This window comes from Poecilia reticulata, chromosome 20 (genome assembly GCF_904066995.2).
Source record: "Poecilia reticulata chromosome 20, P_reticulata-male-v2, whole genome shotgun sequence".
Taxonomy (NCBI): domain Eukaryota; kingdom Metazoa; phylum Chordata; class Actinopteri; order Cyprinodontiformes; family Poeciliidae; genus Poecilia; species Poecilia reticulata.
In genome coordinates, this window is record NC_088849.1 from 24,093,676 (window position 1) to 24,114,976 (window position 21,301).

Below are 21,301 nucleotides of genomic sequence, written 5' to 3' on the forward strand. Positions count from 1 at the left end.
CTAAGTGGGGTAGTAACATGCACAACTGAGCCAACATGCTAAACAATAATCTTATATAATCTTGTCTATTTATATGCAGCATAGTTAAAGAATGTCAAACACAGAAAGAAAAACAAGATAATTGGGTGATATAAACAAGACTGCACAGGAATGTTCAGGTAACACTTTTTTTTCAGGTCTTTCTGAAGGTCTGTTAGTATTTACTCATTTATATCCCAGATGTTTTAACTGACAAGTTTAATTGAAATATATCATCACTTGATGTACAGTTATCCAGCAAAAGGCCTGAATATTACAGCTCAGGAGGCTTTAAGGTGGGATTATTGCTACTATAATGTAGACCCCAATAATAACGCAAGAGTCACAAATTTATTCCATGTGAAAGAATTAGAATAGCATCGTTTTCCACCTATTAAACATGGGCATTTTGTAGTGATTTATTAATTATATATATATATATATATATATATATATATATATATATAAATAAAACTGGATTCTTGGCATTAGTGGTTACACAACAGAAGTTTGGCATTTACTACTTTGTTGCTTTACGAGTTGTGCAGCAATTTATATTTTTTTCATTTTACTAATTAAAACAAAACTATTTTCTAAAAGACATGGACACCCTGCCTCCTTACAGCAAAACCACAAAATCTGAAGTAATTTTTGTCCAGTTTCTGGTGAAAACATTGTAGAATACTTGAAATAAGAATAAACTAACTCATAAGTAGCTTTTCAGCAAGAAATAAGAGCTTATTTTCTGTCAATAATTCCTTAAAATTAAAAAGTGCTATTTCAACTAGTATTATTATTTTGTACCAAGACATTTTCCCATGTTACAAGTGAAATAACATCCTGGACCTTTCATTTATATTACATATTTATTGATTTAAAACAAGTTGCTATATCCTTCTGTACCTTTAAGTTAGACAAAAATACTTAAGATTTTGTGTTTTTGCAGTGTAATGTTACCCCTCATGTTCAGTTTATTTAAAAACAGGGACAATCTGCAAAAAACTTTCATAAGAGACGCTTTGCCCAGATTTAGCTTTAGCTACTTTCTATCTGTACTTCCTGAGTCAGTGAGTTAATAAAATATAAAAGATAAATTGAAAGTTCCCATAAGAACCATATACAATCGCTGCACAACTCATAAAGCAACAAAGTAGTAAATGCTAAACTTCTGTTCTGTAACCACTAATGCCAAGACTGCAGTTTTTATTTTTCAATGCGGACACTGAGGTACGTTTGGCGTACTGCAGGAAGATGCGTCTTCCTACAGTATGAAGACAGATGTTTGACATCTGTCCCCCACAGCAGCTCTCTTCTGGCTGTGAGGTGTGAGATTTCTTAAATATAGCATCCATTAAAGCCATTTAAATATGGCAGCCTGCTGACCAAGTCTTTCCCTTTATGACTACAGAGTTCCCACCTTCTGGCACCGTTTTGTGCCACAAACAATGTAGTTTTGAGGGACAAATGGGCCCAAACCAGTTCTAACTAGCAAGATGTAGCTAATAAAGTAAAGTGCATATATCTATGGAGTTTTTTCAGAATTTACCTCAACAAACAAACACTGCACCAGGAAACACCATAATAAGCATCATCCTTTGGAGACGTTATGACAAAAAGTAAATGGTAAAGTTAAAGACAAGACCTCTCACCAGTACCAGTCCGAGCCTTTTTGCTCTTTTCCCCCCGGCAAACATGTAAACACCAGATGTGTTACCAGTCCAAAACAGCTCTATGGGTCGAACATACAGTATTTACCATCATTAGCATCATTTGCAATTAGCTTACGTCATATGGCTATTTAAAAAAAAAGAAAATGTAGAGTGGTATTTAAGTGTGAAATATGTTTTTACTTTTTGAAAGCTGCTAAACGCTAAAGTTAAGACTAGAGTAATATTTTATATTTTCCCAAACAGCAGGAAGAGATTAATCTGTTATTTGTGTAAGAACTATAAATGCAATAGAAATTGTTTTTCCTTGTTAGTTTATATTATTTTAAATCTCTATACATTTTTAAAATCATGCTAGCTTTCTGCGTTTGTGAACCTAAGCAGCCGCTCAACTCACATATACCTTGGGCCGGCTGTGTCTTTTACCATTACCTGGAGTATAAACAACCATAATACTGATGAGCTCAGGTTCTGTCTCATGTCTTTAAGCCATTTCGTATCTGTGTGACTGAGATGCTGTCCATCTACAGATTTCCATAATACCCATAAATTAGGATCATCTTTGCTGCTTTTAATAGACCGAGCTAAAGAGATTGAAAAATGATTCTGGGACATTAGCTTTATATGTATCACCTGTAATTTCCTACGATATGCAGAGCGATTTAAAATGATTGCTCTGCTGCAGACCTTATGCATAAGGTCGAGGCATCGCTGCGCCTCTGCGGCTCGTTAGAAATTATTAAGAAGTGGAGAGCATTCAGAGTGGAAATGTATGTTGATGATGAATGTCGCCAGAAAGAACAGATGAAATAAAAGCTAATGATGTCATTCATCTGTCCTGCCAAAGTAATACAATTCCTATATTTTGTCCTGATGGGTAATGGAGTTTTCTGTTGAATTGCCTGAATCATATTTCCAAATGGCCTGCTAATGCCCCAATAAGGATCACTTTCTACCACGGTCAACATTTTCCATTTGTAGGATGACATTCAGGAAAGGATGTCGTCGGGATTCTGGGTAAAAAAAAAAAAGTGTCAGTGTTTTGTATTAATGTTACTACATTGTTAAATCAGGTGTACTATGAGGAATGGAGGCCATGCGTCAATTCTGACCTTTATGAGATCAAACATCTGTATTTGTACCTCCGACTGAGGAAAAGCCATCCGTAGGATGTGGAATGATGTATTCAGAGGCTTTCTGCTCAGTTTTACAAACGGCCAAACTAAGTGGCTATAATATCCTCAACCACTTCAGCTGTTTTCAAAAAGTGCAAGTTATCCAATTGGTTTTTTGATGAATGGCCATTTAAACAGCATCACAAGAGAATAAAACTCATTAACTTCACTTGTCATACATGCAAGGCTTGCAGTAACACACACACACACACACACACACACACACACACACACACACACACACACACACACACACACACACACACACACACACACACACACACCGATTCTATGGCTGCATACCTGCCGATACAAATCCCAGTGAGTTTTCTCTCTCCATCCTTATTACCCAACTGGGCTATGACACAAACCAGATAGCGTTCTCCGAGCTGTCACCAATATTAGAACAAACAAAACAAGACTCAAGCCAAAAATCGATCAGCTATAAAAAGCCTGCTAGATTTGACATTGTGTTTGCTTCCCTCTCACCTGCTCACCAGTACAGTGACGACCCTCAAATGGCCGCTGCCCAACAGGCAGGCATGATGTGGTAAGATATGGAGCCGCGGTGACAGTCTGTGGACACGAAGCAGCTTGCAAGTGGAGACTCTGTCACCGTGTGATCTTACAGCCGAGCAGGGAGCACCGATGATGCAGTGGAGGGAAAAACTGCTTCACACGTTTATGTAAAAAAGGACGAACTAAAGATGGCAGGTTTCTGATGCAGCATGGATCTACCAACAGTTTATTAGATTATTTTGCCGTTAACCATCAGTCAGCTGCGGTCTAGATGAAGTCATGGTTTTCATACCGGAGGACCAGTGACTGGATCAACAACCTACTTCAAATTTAGACACCCAAAACTTTTATTTGGTTTTATTAGCATGTACAGTTTGTTTTTCCCCGGTTTGGCCAAGCCATCTTTACATTGCAATGAAACAAAAATCCAAGTGTCTTTGTCTAGTGCAAATATCTTAAGTGAACCAAGACAAAAGCATTTTATAAACATATTTTCTACAAGACCTATAAGTTTATTTTAAGTTGATCATTCCTTAATTTAAAAAAACAAACAAACAGTGCTATTTCCACTGGCAGATTATGGAAAAAATGTATTTCAAACGAAATAGTCAGTGGAATCAGATTTTATTTACTTAAAACAAGCTCTTATATTTTGCTAAAAGTTTATTTTTACGTTAGTTTTGTCTTATTTGAAGCACGCAAGGAAACTAAATACTTGGTAAGATTTGGAGTTTTTGCAGTGTTATGGACAGTTTCCTCCATCTTTGGCGACTTGAACTCCATTTTTACAATGCAGAGTTTTTATTCTGGACTTTTTAAATCGTAAACGATCTGCACTTGAATCGACCTTCATCAAGTCTCAGACTCTAAAGCTCTTTACATTTAGTCATTCACACACTGATGGTGGTAAGCTGCACCGCAGCCACAGCTAGTTTCATTATAATGGTGTTTAAAGATGACTTTGTAAAAGTGTTAGAGTTATTAATTATCTCTGTATGTTGGCGACACCAAGTTAAACCACAAATGCAGACCCTGGAGATCAGCTGCAGCTTGTTTCACTGTCCTCATGAACAAGAGCTGAAAACTGAAATAGCACATTTACAACATGCATAAAGCTCATTAAACCAACATTTACACAAAATAAAGCACTTAGTTATCAGTATAAACTGTCAAATAATGCAACTTACTGCATTCCTGCCTGATTGTTCATGGCTGATAGCCGCTGATCATATTTCCACACCGCCTCTCTGCCAAACTTTGTTTTCTAGCAAAAACCGGAACCAGAATTTACCGATAATATTTTCTAATCAATCAATCAAATTTTATTTGTATAGCACATTTCAGCAGCAAGGCATTTCAAAGTGCTTTGCATAATTAAAATAAAAACAGAAATAATCAGTGAGAAAGAGAGAGATTTAAAAAAAAAAATAATAAAAAAACAATAAAAATAAAAACAAAAAACATTACATCATTAAAACGTCGAAAAGAAAACTTACATAAAGAATGAACTGTTCGTGTACTTAACTTTTAATCATCTTAAATACATTTTTAGATTTTAAATCCAGATTTAGAGAAGTGTCTTAAAGGCAACACTTTAACCTTTTCGATTTTCTCTAATACGACCTTTTTCATCCTTCATCACCTTCCCTTTAAGAGGCTCTCTGTTAGATATGGAGTATAAATTATCATTAAGCTACATTAATGGTATGTTAACTACCTGTCCTATTGCACTCAGAGCTGTAATTTCATTTAAAGACAGGAGCAGCTCTCATCAGGGTGTTTGCAGATTTTTTTACATTTTTTTTAAACGTGTACCTACTGGTGCTGGATTTCTCACCCATCAACAAAGAGTTGCAGCTTTGATGTGCATTCTTGAGGAGCTCCACATAATCCTGGCCGCAGAAATCCAATTACAGCCTTTTCTACAGAGGTTGGTTACATTCTCCGCTGGAATAACTCAAATCAATATGCAGCTTTACTGCCCAGCCTGTGAGGGACCGTTTGCTGCAAAGCAACAGAACCCAGAAACAGCAGCAGCTCGCTCTTCAGCAGTCAAAACCTGCTGCTCCAACTTAAAGAGCATTTAACAGCAACACAGGCTGCCACATCAACAGTTTCTACCTGTAGTCAATGCCTCTTTTTCTAAATTTGCGTGTTTATTAATGTAAGAACTAATGGGCTGGGTAAAACTGCTGATGCTGTAGCTGCCAGTCTGCATCGGCTCAACTCTTCCAGGTGGAACAAGACGACCTAATTCTTAAAGAGGACAACGTTGAAATTACCAGGTCATGACTTGTTACTGTCAATGTCTTACTCGTGTCTTTGTCCTTGTCATTACACAATGAGTCGCTGCAGAACGCGAACAGAATAGGATTTGTTTCGGCATTAAGCCCTCGACCAGCTGTACCCTCGTCTCCAACCTAAACAAATACATTCAACGCTCCACGATGGAAGAATAAATGTGAAACCAAGATTAAATTCTCTGTTTTTACACCTTTTCATTGTATGAAACGACAAACAAAAAAGAAAAACAAACACTTTAATCCATTAAAGGTTTGCTCCAGGCAACGCTGTTGCTTTGCACCAAGAATCTTAAATAATTGTTGGTCTAGTTTATAGTGTCTGCATCTTAGTACACTTGAAATAAGACTTGAAAGTAACTTTTTTAGCAAGATAGGAGATTGTTTTAAGTAATCATTTCCATAATGTTGATGATTTGGTTCTACTGTCAGATATTTTCACAAACATGGAAAAAGCATCTTGCTGTAAGAGAAATAAGTGTCATACAGTGTCAGTTAGTTTTGTCTTACTTTAAGTGTGCTAAGATAAGAAACAACCAAACATAATTGGTAAGGTTTTGTGTTTTTGCCGTGTGGGACTGAACCCCAGCCTGCGGCCTGTTTGCATGTTCTCCTGGTTCCCTCCCGGTTCTCCAGCTTCCTCCCACAGTCCAAACATCACTGCTAGGTTGAGTGATAACTCACAGCAGCTACACGTGTGCACAAGTAGATTTTGTATCAAATAACAAAAAAACAAGAGTCGACAGAAGGAAGTTCCCTTTATAAATGCAGATGGTCGTTATGCAAATTTAGCATAAGCAACTTCAGTAGCTTTCATGCAGAGGAGCTGCCACTTCCCACATGAATGTTTGTTGGCTTATGAGCCAATTCAGTTATGTAATTATTTGCTGAGCTCCATGATCATTGAAAAATCTCTTTGACTTGCAGCAGCTGAAGAGCTCGTACATAAATATTCAATATTCCTCTGCGGCTTCATGTACCTTAATAATCAAGATGGAAAAAAACTAAACAAAAAAAAACAGAAAGAAAAGTTTCCTTTCTTTCCGTTTTGTCGTGAGGTTGGATCGTAACTGGAGTCTTATTACAGTTTCACACACAATCTGCTTCTTTTTTTAGCTGCCGTGTCAACAGATACGGCGCTCAGAGCATCTCACTAATTATGCGTAGAGAAAAATAAATAAAAAATGGGAAGGTCATCCTTGTCGTCCTGTCAGTCAGCCGTTCTGCAATGCTTCATTTCAACTCATCACAGTTTCCATCTTTTTGAATTCTCAACCAATAGGCTCTTTTAGTTAGTGATATAATTTCTACCTCCTGTTTAATTTTTTTCTGCCTCCCTTTGTTATTACAATAACTTGTGCTCTTTTGTTCTTTTTATATTTGATTACAAAAGCTATGATTCTGCCCCTGGACTATTTGGTTCTTTATGCTTTCAACAATTGAGTGCCTCTTTATTAATGAATATTTTTTTATTTGACTGATTACCATTGTTGGCATAATGGAAATTTTAATTAATAACAGGCTGTGTTCTCTTGTAATTAACGGGCCAAAGTGTCCGTCCGTTTCATTTTGCATTTGCATTTCTTCCCTCAATGTGCTGTTCTGAATCAATGCACATCTCTTGGGTGCTTGTATTGAAATACCTGAACATTTCTTTTTAATGCAAATAAATTAAAGAGGCGGCTTTTCCTCTCCTGCCAATCAAGGAGAAAAATCAAATCTCAACTTCTCCCCAATCAGAAATGATAATTTATTCAGTAACAGCCACGTCTGTTAATGCAAAGACAAATTAACAGATTTCTGATATGTGCTCTTTATTAACAGATTTTTTTTTCCTTTTTCCAAAAACGAGGCATAGATGTGTGACTGACGATTAAAGAGGTTATCAGAATCAAGGATAGACGGAGTTAAAAGACCAACATTAACAGTTTAATTGGAGGCTGAACCTCTCAAATACCTAAAGTATTAGCATTAATAATGACGATTTTTAGTCAGGAAAGTATCAGTCAAGCCTGAGTGAACCTGAACGGTGTCAAGTTTCAGCTATTTTGATTTTGACCTTGACTGAAGGTGAAGTTGAAGGAATCTGGAGTCAGTCAGTCCTCCGTTTTTATCGTTTTACCATCTTTGTGTCACGCTCAGAGTGAAATGGTCTCCTTGCACGATGGATTATTGGTTTTTAGAGCATCTTTACTCTTTCAAACATTATTCTCATTATGAACAAATATTTCATTTTTAACTTTTTCCCCAGTAGGCTTCTTTAAAAGTGGCAACAAAAAAAATTAAAAAAAGCAACCAGATCTTTCTTTCTGGTGCTGAATCAACATACAACTTTTTCAAATTGTGCCACTTCCATATGTGGTTCAATTCAGATACATACCTAATTGTTTTCCATGCGTCTGCAGCCTGAACAGTTGTGACATTTTATCCAGTTTTTACGTCGCTGACGCGAGACGTGCAGCCTAATTATGCTCCAGATGAAGCCAGACACTGGAAATCTGGACATAAAGGCTGAAAATGATGAACTTATGAGTTGGGAGTCTGTCAGTGAAGCGCATCACATCCAAACAGACTTCTCTACAGACCTGCAATCAATGCTCCACAAAAGGTCGTTGTTATTAGTTTTGTTTCCTTTTTATCATTTTCCTTTGTCTCGTTATGATCTCGTGACGATGCCGTCAGCTTTCATCGCCGAGTTTAAAAAGCAGTATTGTGTGAGTGTGGTTCTTATGACGTCTGATTCCAGCTTCACCCATTGCTAAGTATTACAGTCTCTGTTTACCTGTGTATTATTTCCACCTGCTCTCTCTTGTTGGATAGAGATCAACACAACAGAAGGGGAATGTGGATTTTACTTCTCCTCTGATTACTTCATATTTGCTTATTCAGGCTTAAACAGTCATTGCGACAATGATTGTTTTCAAACTTTCAACTGGAAACAGCTGTCAATAACGTACCATAACATCCTGATTTACCTTTCATTTGGTGGAAAAACATCAAGTTTCTGCTCAGCATCAGTTTTAAGTCTTACATGCTACTGGTCATCAACGAGCAAAAACAAAATCAAGTATATTTGGACTAGTTTCTAGCAAACATCTGAGTCCACTTGAAATGAGGCAAAACTAGTTTACAGGTAAGTTTTCAGCAACATCCAGGAGCTTGTTTCAAATCAATAATCTGTTAATATTAATAAAGACGGCAGATTATTTGACTTAACATGGGAAACATGTCCTGCAATAAGTGAAACGATCTGGAAGCAAAGTATTGACTTAAAACAAATTCGTATATCTTGTAGAAAAGTCACTTCTAAGTTAGCACACTTGAAATAAGATATCTGCAGTAGAAACTGGACAAGAAAAATACTTTGAATTTTGTGTTTTTTTCAATGTAATGCTTGAGATGTTTTGGCAGATGTAGACACCATGAGGCAGGTTTGTTTTAATGATGTGGCATTTCTCAATCAACCCTGAGCTGCCTCTGCATGCTGTATTATATATATATATATATATATATATATATATATATATATATATATATATATATATGGTGGCAATCATCACAAACGCCTTGACAACCTTATGCAATGCAAAACAACTGCTCTGCAACATATTCTGCCGTGTCGCTTACACAGCTCATTTTCTTAGTGTGTCAAAAACAAGTTGATTCAGCCTCACAAAGCACCAGCAGCACACACACACACACACGCACACACACACACACACGCACACACGCACACACACGTCTCACTGTAAAGCTGCCATTATTAGGTCCACCAGGAATAGGTGACAGTGAGATTGGGGCTCTTGTAACACGCTGCAATCACAATTAGAAAGCGTGTCATCAAACAGGTCTAATGAAAACCAGCTTTGTGTTTTCACAGCAGCGGTTTGGCTCCAGGCGGCCTGATTTGGGCCGTTTTAAACACAGCTGTTTTCTGTGTCTGCCATCCGTCGGCGTCATGAAAAGAAATAGATCCCATTAAGACAACATTGTTGCAACAGTTCATCTGCCGCCATCATCTCTGCAGTAGGTCACAAGTAAAACCACAGAGAGACGAGGGCCGCTTTGTCGCAGAAGGAAAATGTTTGTCTCGTTTCATCTGTCTAATGGGAGCGCCAAACTCATGAGATAATCTAGAGCAATTGATGCCGCGAAAGATTACGGGATTACAACAGAGAGGGGGAAAAAAAGGGATGGATGATAAAGGAACAACTGTTGAACACAAGGCAGTTTTTCCAGCAGAAAATCACTCACTGTTGACTGGAAACTGTTCTGGAAGCTTCTGTTCCCTCAAGGAGCGAAAAATACGTAGAGCTAAAGTTTTCACCAGAACTATAAAATCATAAATTCAGTGAAAAGTTGATTGTTTACCATGAAAGTGAAAGAAAACACAAACAGACCCCGGTGGAGTTTTAGGGTTTCCATACCAAAGTGATCAGATATTAATAATGTAACAAGAAAAAAGGAATCTTGTGTAAAACTATGTTCACTTTTATTGGCTTTAAGTGCAAAAGTAACATCAGGATGCCATACCGCATTAACAAATCATCAAATGTGTCTTATTTAATAGGTTTTGATCATTTTCTGCTTTGAAGCATTCAGGCGTGTTTGCACAATGTCAAAAATGGAAAGACATCAAAAATAACGAGCTTAGAGAAGCAACTGTTAAGATCCAACAATCTGGGAAGGGTTGAAAGTTCATCAAGGGATATCAGTAATACCAACACACCTCCCAGGAGAAATCATCATGCAGACAGCAAGGTTTATCTGGAACATTTTCATTCACTAGTTATTTATAAGGGAATGATGTGTGGCCAGATTGTAATCCATTGTATTTTGTATTTACCCAGAATGCCCTGCATTATTGTTCACTTCCTGTTTTTGGAGCGGTCTCAGGTTTGCTTTGTGTTCACATTCAAACTGCACCAGAGTTCACTTCAACTGAGCCAAGGCTTTTAGACAGGCAGATAAACTAGAGTTTAATTAAAGCAAACCAAACTGGGTTGGTGTGAATACACCCTTAACCTGTTAAACATTAAAGCTCATGACAGGGAAAATAGGATAAAGGACAAAACAAGTAGCTTATCTGGAAGGAGGAAGCTGTGGTCGGTGTCGTTTGGACATGAAAACCAAGCAGAGATTTTCCCCATAACATACAACATAATGTTGACAGCATAAAACACAGAATTTCAGCAGAAACTGTCAGGCACAGTGGTGAAGATCTGGTTTCACATGCCTGAGTCGAAAATCACCTGAAGCTTTGCTCAAACCTGGTCATCAACAAGACGACGATCTCAAACAGCAGCAGAACGGATGGAAAAGACAGAAAACTCCACAGAAAGTAACGTTTTCTAACCTAAATGCAGCAATACTGTAAGAAATGTTGATCAAAATGATCACAAGGCCAAAGAGACCAAAAAAAGTTAAAAGATGATGAAATCAGGTTGTTCAGTTTGGTTTTTAAAGTCATTCTGTTTTGTCCTGTTAACTTTTCACCAATTTGGTTTGGTTTTCAAACTTGAAGTGAGATTACAGACATTTTAGAACCTGATGATTTTTTTAACAATGTTTTGTTACACAAATTAGCATTTCCAGACCAGGAAAACTATTTTAGACATCTATAATGGCTTAAAAACTTTGCAGCTCAACTTATAATTTGTGATAATATAGCTTAGAGATTTAAGAGCTACTAAAAACAAGTGTGAGATTAAATAAATGTAAAGAGTTAAAGAAAAGGAACATTTTTAAAGACTTACAAGAATCTAAATAAGCATCGCATGGAAGACATTTAAAAATCATCAGTGCAGAAAATAATCCATCTTATGAGCAAAATGTCTACCACTTCCCATTAAATATTTACCACTCAAGTCAAATCCTTTCACTAGTGTCAGAGAAATCACAAAAACACATCTATTGCCAACACATGAAGATAAAACCCCTGGCGGATCAGAGACGATTAATAATTACTAAGCCACACTCACATTTAAGGGTCACACAGCGTCTTATAATTTTTAAATCATTGCAGCTCAAAGCGTTTAACCAATTTGTCATCATGACATCCCAACAAAAACATATCTGCATAACTCAAGGAGACAAATTCCACAACAAATGCCAAAGCTTGTAGGAACAGAAATGCATATAAATAATCTATTAAGACCCAGTCAATGCAAACCGGCACAAAAGAAAGCAGGACTAACAGAAGCAAGCGCATAATGAAAGCCAACTCAGGAATAATGAGCACAATAGGCAGCTTTTGTACCAGACGGAGCAGAGGGGACAGAAAAGGAAACCAGGCCCAGCAGAGGAAAATCAGCTCCTACCTTTCTGCAGTCATTCTGCAGTTTTTTGGTTTTAATCCATCCTGCAACTCAACCAAAGTCCAAAATCTTCACATGTTTCTATTCCAAACACATGGAGCTCTTGAGATTGTGTGATTGCTGCTTCCTTTCTTCTTTGGTGCTTTCTGTTCCCTTCACTAGTTATCACACCTGCTTCCTGTCACTCATCAGCTCTCAACAGGTTCAGGTAGAAACTTCCCCTCGGCAAGACTAAATTAGAGAGGAGATGTGGAGAAAATGTGGCATAAAATGTCTGATTTCTTTTACCAAGACTGAAGGATTTCAGTTTTTACTTCAAATTCAAATGTATTTATGTAGAACTTTTAAAAACAGTTTTGTACTGCACCAAAGTGCTGTACAAAAACAATAACACAACAGAATAAATTGATAAAATAAACAATAAAAATAAGTAAATACAATAAATAAGACATCACAACAGAAAAGTTACAGTATCAGGCCTCAATTAAATTCCGACTAATAAAAATAATTTTCTTAAAAAGAAGCTAAAGGAAAACTCCCAGGAGTTAAAATGAGAAATTGAATTTAATTCAGTCACAAACAAAACTTCACTCATGTTTACAACAGTTTTTGTAAAAGAGATGTAAGGTACCAAAACCTCTTTTTAAATCATATTTTTACATTTTATTTTAGATTTGCATGCATTTCGCTGTGTTGATGTAAATGGTAAAATATTTTCCACCTGCTCCTTTTTTGGAAAATTATTGGTTTGTTAAATATTATTTTGTAATGTTGTAAATTTACCTAAATAAAGTTAATCTGAATCTGAATTTTGCCAGGTACTGCATTTTGAAAAGAACTTAGTCTGATTTAATTTGGTGATTTATTAGAATTATGATTTTTTTTCCCCCCCAAAAAATTGGGATTTCAACCTAAAAATTCAGACTTTTTGTTTTTTTCAGACATTCTGACTTTAATTTTCTGAGAAGAAAGTCCGAATTCTCAGATTAAAGTCATAATGTGTTTTTTTCCCCCATAGCTCTACTCCTCTTCCATACAGGAGCGACTTTACTCAGATATTGGTATTTTCAGGGGTAAAAAAAAACAGCAATCTAAATCCTATGGATTTAATTTTTGGGTAATTTTGTGAATCTCTAATTGAATTGCGATGGAGGAGGAGAACGTATCAGTCAAATTAGCTGTACATGAGAAAACCTAATCTCCATCACGTCCTCGTCCTCCTGGGAGAAATGTTTTGGGGTCTCGTTATCACCCAACATCGGTCATGTACTAAGAATAATAGTCTATCATTTGAATAGCAATGAGAAATGCACCAATGGGTGACAGCATTATAATGCCATGCTATGCTTCTGTGAACTTGGCAATTTGCTCTGAATCACCAATTACTCCCAGTGTGTTGGTGCCTTTTTATTTTGTCTGAGTGTCTGTTGGAGCTGCTGTAACCTACAGAAAATCTACAGCCACGGCTCATATTTCTTCCCGTCGTCACGGCCATGGCAGTTAGCAACGGCGTAGCGGGAATCCATCGACTCATTAGGAGAATGCATAAATAGAAAAGCTGAGGTCGGGGAAATTACAGGTTCAATAGATCAGAAGAAAAGTAGAATCAGAGAAGCTTAATTCAATCTTTTGAAGCATCAACCGTGAGAGGCCGTATTTTAGAAGCCAGTAATGCATTTCAGCTAAAGCTTCTTCTTCTGTGGTTGTTGTAAAGTTTATTTAAAAACTAAGAAATGATTAACATATAGTACACAAAGGTTTTAGCTTCTGGGTTAAAATCTGCTGAAAGTAGATAATTAAAGTATTTCATCCAATGAATTCATAAAATACAAAGTATGTCCAACAAGATGCAGGTTTGAAAATGGCTGACAGTTAATTCCCTCACTAAACATCCTCTTGATGATGTCTGGTTTCAAGATAAACTTTGACCTCTTCCCAACTTGATTGGTCACAGTTTTAGCAGTTTTAAACTTGTGCTTTTTTAGGGGAATAATTGTTATTGTGTAGCAATTTTTCAACTAATTAAGCTCACAGTCACTGAAATAGAAAAATAAATGCTGCAGTTCCATTTATTTATTGGAATTTATTCACTTATTGTTGTCCTGCTAAAACAACCAATGAATCCAGTGTCAAGTCAATGTTAGCTTACGGATATTCTTTGGAAAACCAACTGAGAAGGATATGAGTTTGGTCTCACACACAGATTTCATTTTAGTTACATTAAAGTTGTAACACAACAAGATGCAAAAGTAACATAATACATCAATTGTTGCCTGGTCAAACTGAAAAAGCTTATTTTTAAGACGCCAAATTTAATGGAAAATCTATCCTGTTTCCACAAGACAACAGTTAAGCTAGTAGCTTGGAGTTGTGAATATTTATCTTTTATTTTCTCCCGGTTTACAGCCTCCATTCAGTCAGGCTTGTGGAAACTCCATCTCACTGACAAAGTGAGAGAAAAATCCATAGTCCTCTGAGGTAATCACATTGCATTACAGCCTGTAAATATTTAAAAGGCTCTGAATATCATAGCTGTTTTCTGCCATAAAGTAAACATAACTATGTCAATAGGCTTTTCTTGTGCCGAATGCGTTTTGTGTTTGTCAGAAGGGGAAAAAATTGCTTCCATCGACCTGAGTCTGTATTAGCAAATATGCTTTCTGCTTGGATATGTTGCAAAAGCTGGAGCTTTGCAGAACTTGGTAAAGTTCCTGTTCTGATTTGCACACGCTCATCTGCAGCCTCATATTTTAATTAACTTGGCAAATATGAATGTTTTGTATGCTGACACTGCAAAAATGCAACAATTTACCAAGTAATGTTGGTGTAGTTTCCAGTGCAAATTTCTTATTACACTTGAAATAAGATAAAACTAACTTATAAGTTACTTTTTAGCAAGATATTTGAGCTTGTTTTAAGTAAACAATTTCTTAACATTGATAAAACAAAGCACCACTGGCAGATTTATTCACTTTTTCCTCTTGTCATAATCACTTTCTTAAAAATCTAAACTGAGGAGTTACTGACTTAAAACAAGCTGCTGTGTCTTGCTGAAAACTGAACAAATTAAAATCGGTGTTTGCTTATGGAAAGTAAAGCTTAAAAGGATGTTTATAAGAGATACGGCGAAGCATGTCATATCAGTTTCACTTTCCCCTAAATCATCAATTATAAACTGCTTTTTAAAATAAAAAAAACACTGTAGGTGTTGATCTGGTGTTTTTTCTGTTTGAGGTTTGCTTCCTAAAGTTAAACTTCCATTGGTCTATTATAAGAAAAGAGTTCTGAGTTCTTCTTAAACTGTAATGGGTCTTAAGTTGTGGAAGGCTTGTCAGGGCAGCATAATTGCACTGAGATGATTCATTATTTATGAAAGATTTCACGTCGTTAATCTGCAGAATGTTCTGAGCGCCTGATCATTTTCCTTTTCTCCTGACTTGGTGTTTCGCAGATCTTCGCAGAGAGCTGAGTGAACTCTTTGATGTGCAGTCAGTTTCCTTGACTGTCATTGTGAAATAGTTCTCCTTGACAGCTCTTCCCCGGTGTTTTCATTGAATCATTATCTGTGTCAATGTTTGCACTCAGCCTCTTTTTTTCCCCTCCCTTCTTTTGTCTCACAGCTCCACACTGACCTCGATAAGGGGGACAGTTCGGTGAAGTACACCCTCTCGGGGGAAGGTGCTGGCTCCATTTTCACAATTGACCAAACTACGGGGGACATCCATGCCTTAAGGAGCCTCGACAGGGAGGAGAAGCCTTACTACACCCTGCGGGCTCAGGCTGTGGACATCGACACCAGTATCCCCCTGGAGCCGGAGTCGGAGTTTGTCATCAAGGTCCAAGATATCAATGACAATGAACCAAAATTCCTGGAGGGACCTTACACAGCCAGCGTACCCGAGATGTCACCAGTCGGTAAGGGAGCATGCAGAGCCCTAACATGTCTGCAGAACACTCCAGATTCAGGACCAGAATTGGCCACAGGTTCTGGCTTCTGTGGCGTTTAACAACCATGCAGTTCAGAGGAAGATAAACAATAATGTAAAGTTTTATTAATCTACATATTATAGGGTAAATAGAGGAGTTGATAGTTCAAACTTTTGAGGAAGTAAAGAAATTGAGGACAGCTAGAAATGATTGATCAGGTTTGATGTGTTGATGGACTCAGAGCTGAGCCTTCAGAGCCACATAAAGACAGTTACAAAGCTGGTCTTCTCTCACCTGCAGAACATTTCCAGGTTTAAAGGACTAATGTTGCAGCAAGATCTGGAGAAACTCATCCATGTGTTTATCTTTAGTCAGATTGATTACTGTAACAGTGACCTAAAAATAATCGATCAGATCCAGAACGCTGCTGCTGGCGTTCTGACTAAAACCAGGAAGATGGAGCACATCAGCCCAGTTCTAACGTCCCTGAGCTCAGAGACTTTAAAACACTGGACAGCTCAGCACCACAATACATTAAAGATCTACTGTTGTCTTCATTAATATCATATGTCATATTTACGTCGGGTTTGGACCCAGAACTAAAGTTAGTTGGATCAGGTTTGGGTTGGGTTGGATTTTTTATTTTTATTTTGGCCCAATCTAAATTCTACTTTGCAAGGGAAACTTTTCTTTCTCTTTGAGAAATAGTAAAAAAAAAAAAACACACAAAAAAACAAGTTCAGCTTGAAAGCAGAGTGGCTACAACCAGCGGGGTAACGCTGCTCCACCTAACAGATTTTGACATTTCAGAGAACCATTTTATTCCTGGTGTGCCCTTAGTACATTTCACAGCTTTGTCTTTACACTTCCCTCGGGGGGAGGGGTGGCAGATCAAGGTAATTCGCTGGGAGAATGGTTTTCTCTTGATGTGAATCACAATGAAGCCCTGAAAACTTCAAATTCAGCAGTCCCGGGGGAAGGATGGGTCGGAAGCAGGGAAAACACGGTGCAGGCTTGGCGGGCTCCCTGAATCAAAGGCAGCTCTGTAATGTTTACCGTAGGATGGAGGCTTTCAAGTTCGCCAAAAAAAAACATGTCCATGAAAGAGAAGTGAAGAGATCAGTTAGAGAACTAAAAGATTTGATCTGGATTATTATACAATGTCTTTATCCAGCTGAATTCATGTAGCAGTCATAGAATATTACATTGCACACTGTTAGAATATTTACTATTTAGGCCTTGGTAATTAATAAAGTCTTGCCAATAACCCTTAATCTGTAACATAATCTGTCCCGCTTCACCTCATACCAGATAGTCCAGAAGAACTGATTTGATTTGAGGCCAAAATGTTAACATCTGTTATATTTTCAGCTGCTGTGGTTCACTTTCACACTGTGCTGTCAAATGATCCAAACCCTTTGAAAAAACAGTTCCCCTCCTCGCCTGTGGTGGCGCTGCACCAAGAACCATTGAAGGAAACGTCGCAAAAACCTCTGAAGACACTGAACGCAGCTTCCATCTTCATCATAAAATGTACACAAAAATGGAGTAGCTTCTTTCGTCTTTGATAAAAAACCACGAGTCGTTTCTCCTGCTAGCGCTAGACTAGCGTTTGTTTTGGTTGAATTTACCATGAATATGTTGGAGTCATGTTCTGCAGAAAAATCCATAAATACAAAACCACCCATAGCTAAGTTTAACATTTAACTCTGGTATAAATCAGGCACTTTGGTGACAGACAACATAAATAAAAAAGCATAATTTATGACCCAAAAGTTGTCCGTTCTGAGATGCAGCAATCATTTGAAAATGCAAAGTCATTGAATTAAATTGTAGTGAAGTGTTCAGAGGGTAATGAATCACCAGCCTGTCGTGTTTATTACCAAACACACAAACAAAAACGCCTCACTAAATGTCCTAAAGAGACCAAGAGCTGCGAGGCAGAAATTTGCTTTAGTGGCTGGTAGGTTAGTAAATGCAGCAAACATTTAGCCAAGCAACAAATCTTTCCATAATCCCTTGTCAATAAATAGTTTATCCCTGGATCATTTAGGGAATGAGGCAGATTAAAAACACTATTTCAGGGGGTGTAATTACTGCAAAATGAAGTCTTATGCTTAATCAATTTGTTTCTTCCACTGCCTTTATACAAACTTCCACTTTAGGTTGTTAATGTGTTTTTTTTAACATCAGACTCATGAATTTTCCTGCAAAAAACTCCTTTTCGTAATCGGATCAGTCTTTAGATAGATGTAATTCTTATCTCCCAGCCTCATGCTTAAATATAAAGCATGCATACATTGTGCAGTCTGCGACATTAATTGCTTTCCTTTACACCACTGCATTAATCTGGAGTAATGCGCCGTTTGATGAAGTTGGATGGTTTAAGAATTTGAACCGTTTTTTTTCAATGTGTTCTCATTCAGGCATTTGATTTTCCTTCTTCCTCCAAATTGAAATCCATTTTACTGGTTTATAGCCTCACACTTATGTAAAAGCTGTTACCTTTGTTGCATGGGAATGTGTAGGAGTCAGAGGCGCTCGAAGGCTTTCAAACTTTCAGCTCATACAGGCTGCGGCTGCCGAGGCTTTGCTCTCTTTGCATTAGCAGGAAACGTGTTATCTCATCTGCTCTGCACACATGTTTAGCACAGCCCTTCTACAGCATTTCTAATCAGGCATCTTTCAGGAACACTAATCTCTCTCTCTCTCTCTCTCACTTCACCTGATATTTTAACCCTCCTGTTATGTTCGTTTCTGAGGTACAGCAATAATGTTCGTGGGTCAATTTGACCCGGGGAGAGTTTTGGTTCCTGCAATAGTGTCAGGAACCAAAGAATTCCTCCAAAACATTTCTTTATCTGATTATTAACTCTAATACTAACCATCTCAATCAAAATTTGAGCAATTATGTTTTTTATTTCTCAGAAATTAAGGATTAATGACGACAACTTACTCAATTACTCATTTGGACATAAAAAATGGGATTTACATTTTTTATGTCCACTGAAAAAAACCTAGACACAAAAAAACAATAATTTCCTTGAAAGTGATCTTTGGTAAATTTTTTTATATTACATTTAATTTTTTTTTTCAAAGGGTGATCTTTATAATTGAACTTGAGACACACAAACTGTTCCGGGTCAAATTGACCCGCCAATTAAAATCAAGATAAATGAGTCATGCAGAGAGTATTTATGTTCCCCTCCACTTCTACTGAGTGTCACTCAGTGTGGGAGGAGTTTACCCACTCAGTGTGGGTGGAGTTTGTCCACTCAGTGTGGGTGGAGTTTGTCCACTCAGTGTGGGTGGAGTTTACCCACTCAGTGTGGGTGGAGTTTACCCACGGGAACAGAAAAGGTTCCCGTCAAAAGTTGTATGAACACCTGCTTTCTCGCAGTTCATTGTGAAGTAAAGAGAGTAGAGAGAAAGTGGGTTTGTGTGTGTCTGCGTGTGTGTGTGGTGTGTGTGTGTTGTGTTGTGTTGTGTTGTGTTGTGTTGTGTGTGTGTGTGTTTGTGTGTGTGTGTGTGGTGAAATAAGGCTCATAACTGTAAGGAAACAAACAGAATTGGACATTTTTAATCTTTTTTTGCACTTTAACTTGACTGCGGGGTCAAATTGACCCGAACAGTATCGATGTAACAAGTAGACGCAGGGGGGGCTGCAAATGTGTAAAATGAATACATTTTTAATTTATATGTAGAGTTCACCTATTAAGACAAATAGAAAAAGTTTCATGCAATAAAAATACTTGCAACTATTTTTAAAATATTTTTAAACTTTGAAACGGGTCAATTTGACCCGCAACATAATAGGAGGGTTAATTCAGCTGTTAACATCACCACAGACTGAAAAACAAAACGATTTAATATACAGCGAGTTCTTTAGGCATCAAGCAGCGTAGAAAATGACCAAGCTAAGTGCCAGCCCTCCGGTCAGTGCCTCTTGATCATAAAAAGCATCCCACACATCCTGCAATTTTCGTCTTCATCCAGTATATTTTTACACCGCCCAGATGGGGGGGAGCCGTTCTGAGCAATCTGCTTGTGTTGTGGAGCTATAAAACCTGCATCTGTTGAATTTGAGCAAACGTTTAGGACTGTTTTTCGCTAAATTGAAAAAAGCAGATCAACCAAACTTCATGATTGTAATCATACACCCATTGTTGTTTTAGGAGATTGGGAGGCATGTCGTCTTAACTCGCTTCTTGACTCAAATCATTGTTTTTTTTTCTCTTTCTCTGGGAGCTTAAGGCAAATATTACTTGCTGATAAGCTTGTTTGCCAATTTCCACTTGCATTTTTTGACCGTTGCATCATTGGAAGATTGGGGGAAAAAAGCCACATGGCCAGGTGACATCAAAATTGAGATCCAGAAATCCAGAATAAAACCTCAAGAACAATATTTCTAGTTAAGCACGGAGGTGAAAATGAGGAAAAACTGTGTAAGACAGAAGACAGAAGAAATGGCCAAACATGGCGTTAAGGTCATGGAGCGGCCTAGTTAAACTTCTGAACCCAAAGAAAAGCCGTAGCTTTAAGTTAAGGACTCAGGAAAACTAAAGGATTTAGAGTGTTTTTGTAAAGAGGAGTCAAAATCTCAGCTTACATGTCAAATCCTCTTGACCAACTATAGAAAACGTGTCAACGCTCTTTTATTCATCAAGATCTCCGTTGTAAGGGATCAAATATTTATTTGACCTGCAAACCAATTATTTATCTATTATTTAGTGCATTTTTGCTGAATTTTTTTAAAACAAAGTATCTTGCCCAAGGACACAACTACAGAGTCAGAGAGCGAAGGATCAAACCGGCAACCCAACGATTACAGGTCGAACTCCAGTACTGGAAACTATCATATCAGAGAAGCCATTTTGGATTTCTGGCAAAGAAACAACAGTTTTTATTTGGTGCAGCGGAAACATCAAACAAGCATAATTTAGCAGAAATGCTCTTGTGGGAAACAGCTTGTGTCAATTAGGGATGTTGAAGCTGATCTGGTAGCTAATTCTACTCCGTTCGAATGAAATGATGAATTGTTGACGTAACAAGGACCCCGACGGGGTTAGAGCTGCCAAAAACTGTACTGAACTTAGAACAGAACTGCTTTAATATCATTTTACTCAAGTAAACGTTTAAAATATCCTTTGAAAAATGACTGAAGTAAGACAAAAAGATATATTTGGTAAAAAAAAAGCTACTGAAGTAACGAAACATCTGATTGCATTGTTACAAAATATGTAATTACATTAAAAAAACTACATTTTTTGAGAATGAAATAATAGAAAAGAAGGTAAATAAATAATATAAATATTTCCAAATAATTTTAATTACTATATAAAACTTTTGACAGCATGGTACGTTAGAACAGTGCATAC

The 21,301-nt window shown here is 37.3% G+C and overlaps 1 protein-coding gene across 1 annotated transcript in view; it reads left to right on the forward strand.

Annotated features, from left to right (window-relative positions):
* Positions 1-21,301, forward strand: part of LOC103456689 (cadherin-12) — a 151,690-nt gene that overhangs the window by 68,180 nt on the left and 62,209 nt on the right. The window contains exon 3 of the mRNA XM_008396402.3: positions 15,617-15,911. Coding sequence (XP_008394624.1) covers positions 15,617-15,911 — 295 coding nt within the window. The remainder of the gene's footprint in view (positions 1-15,616; positions 15,912-21,301) is intronic.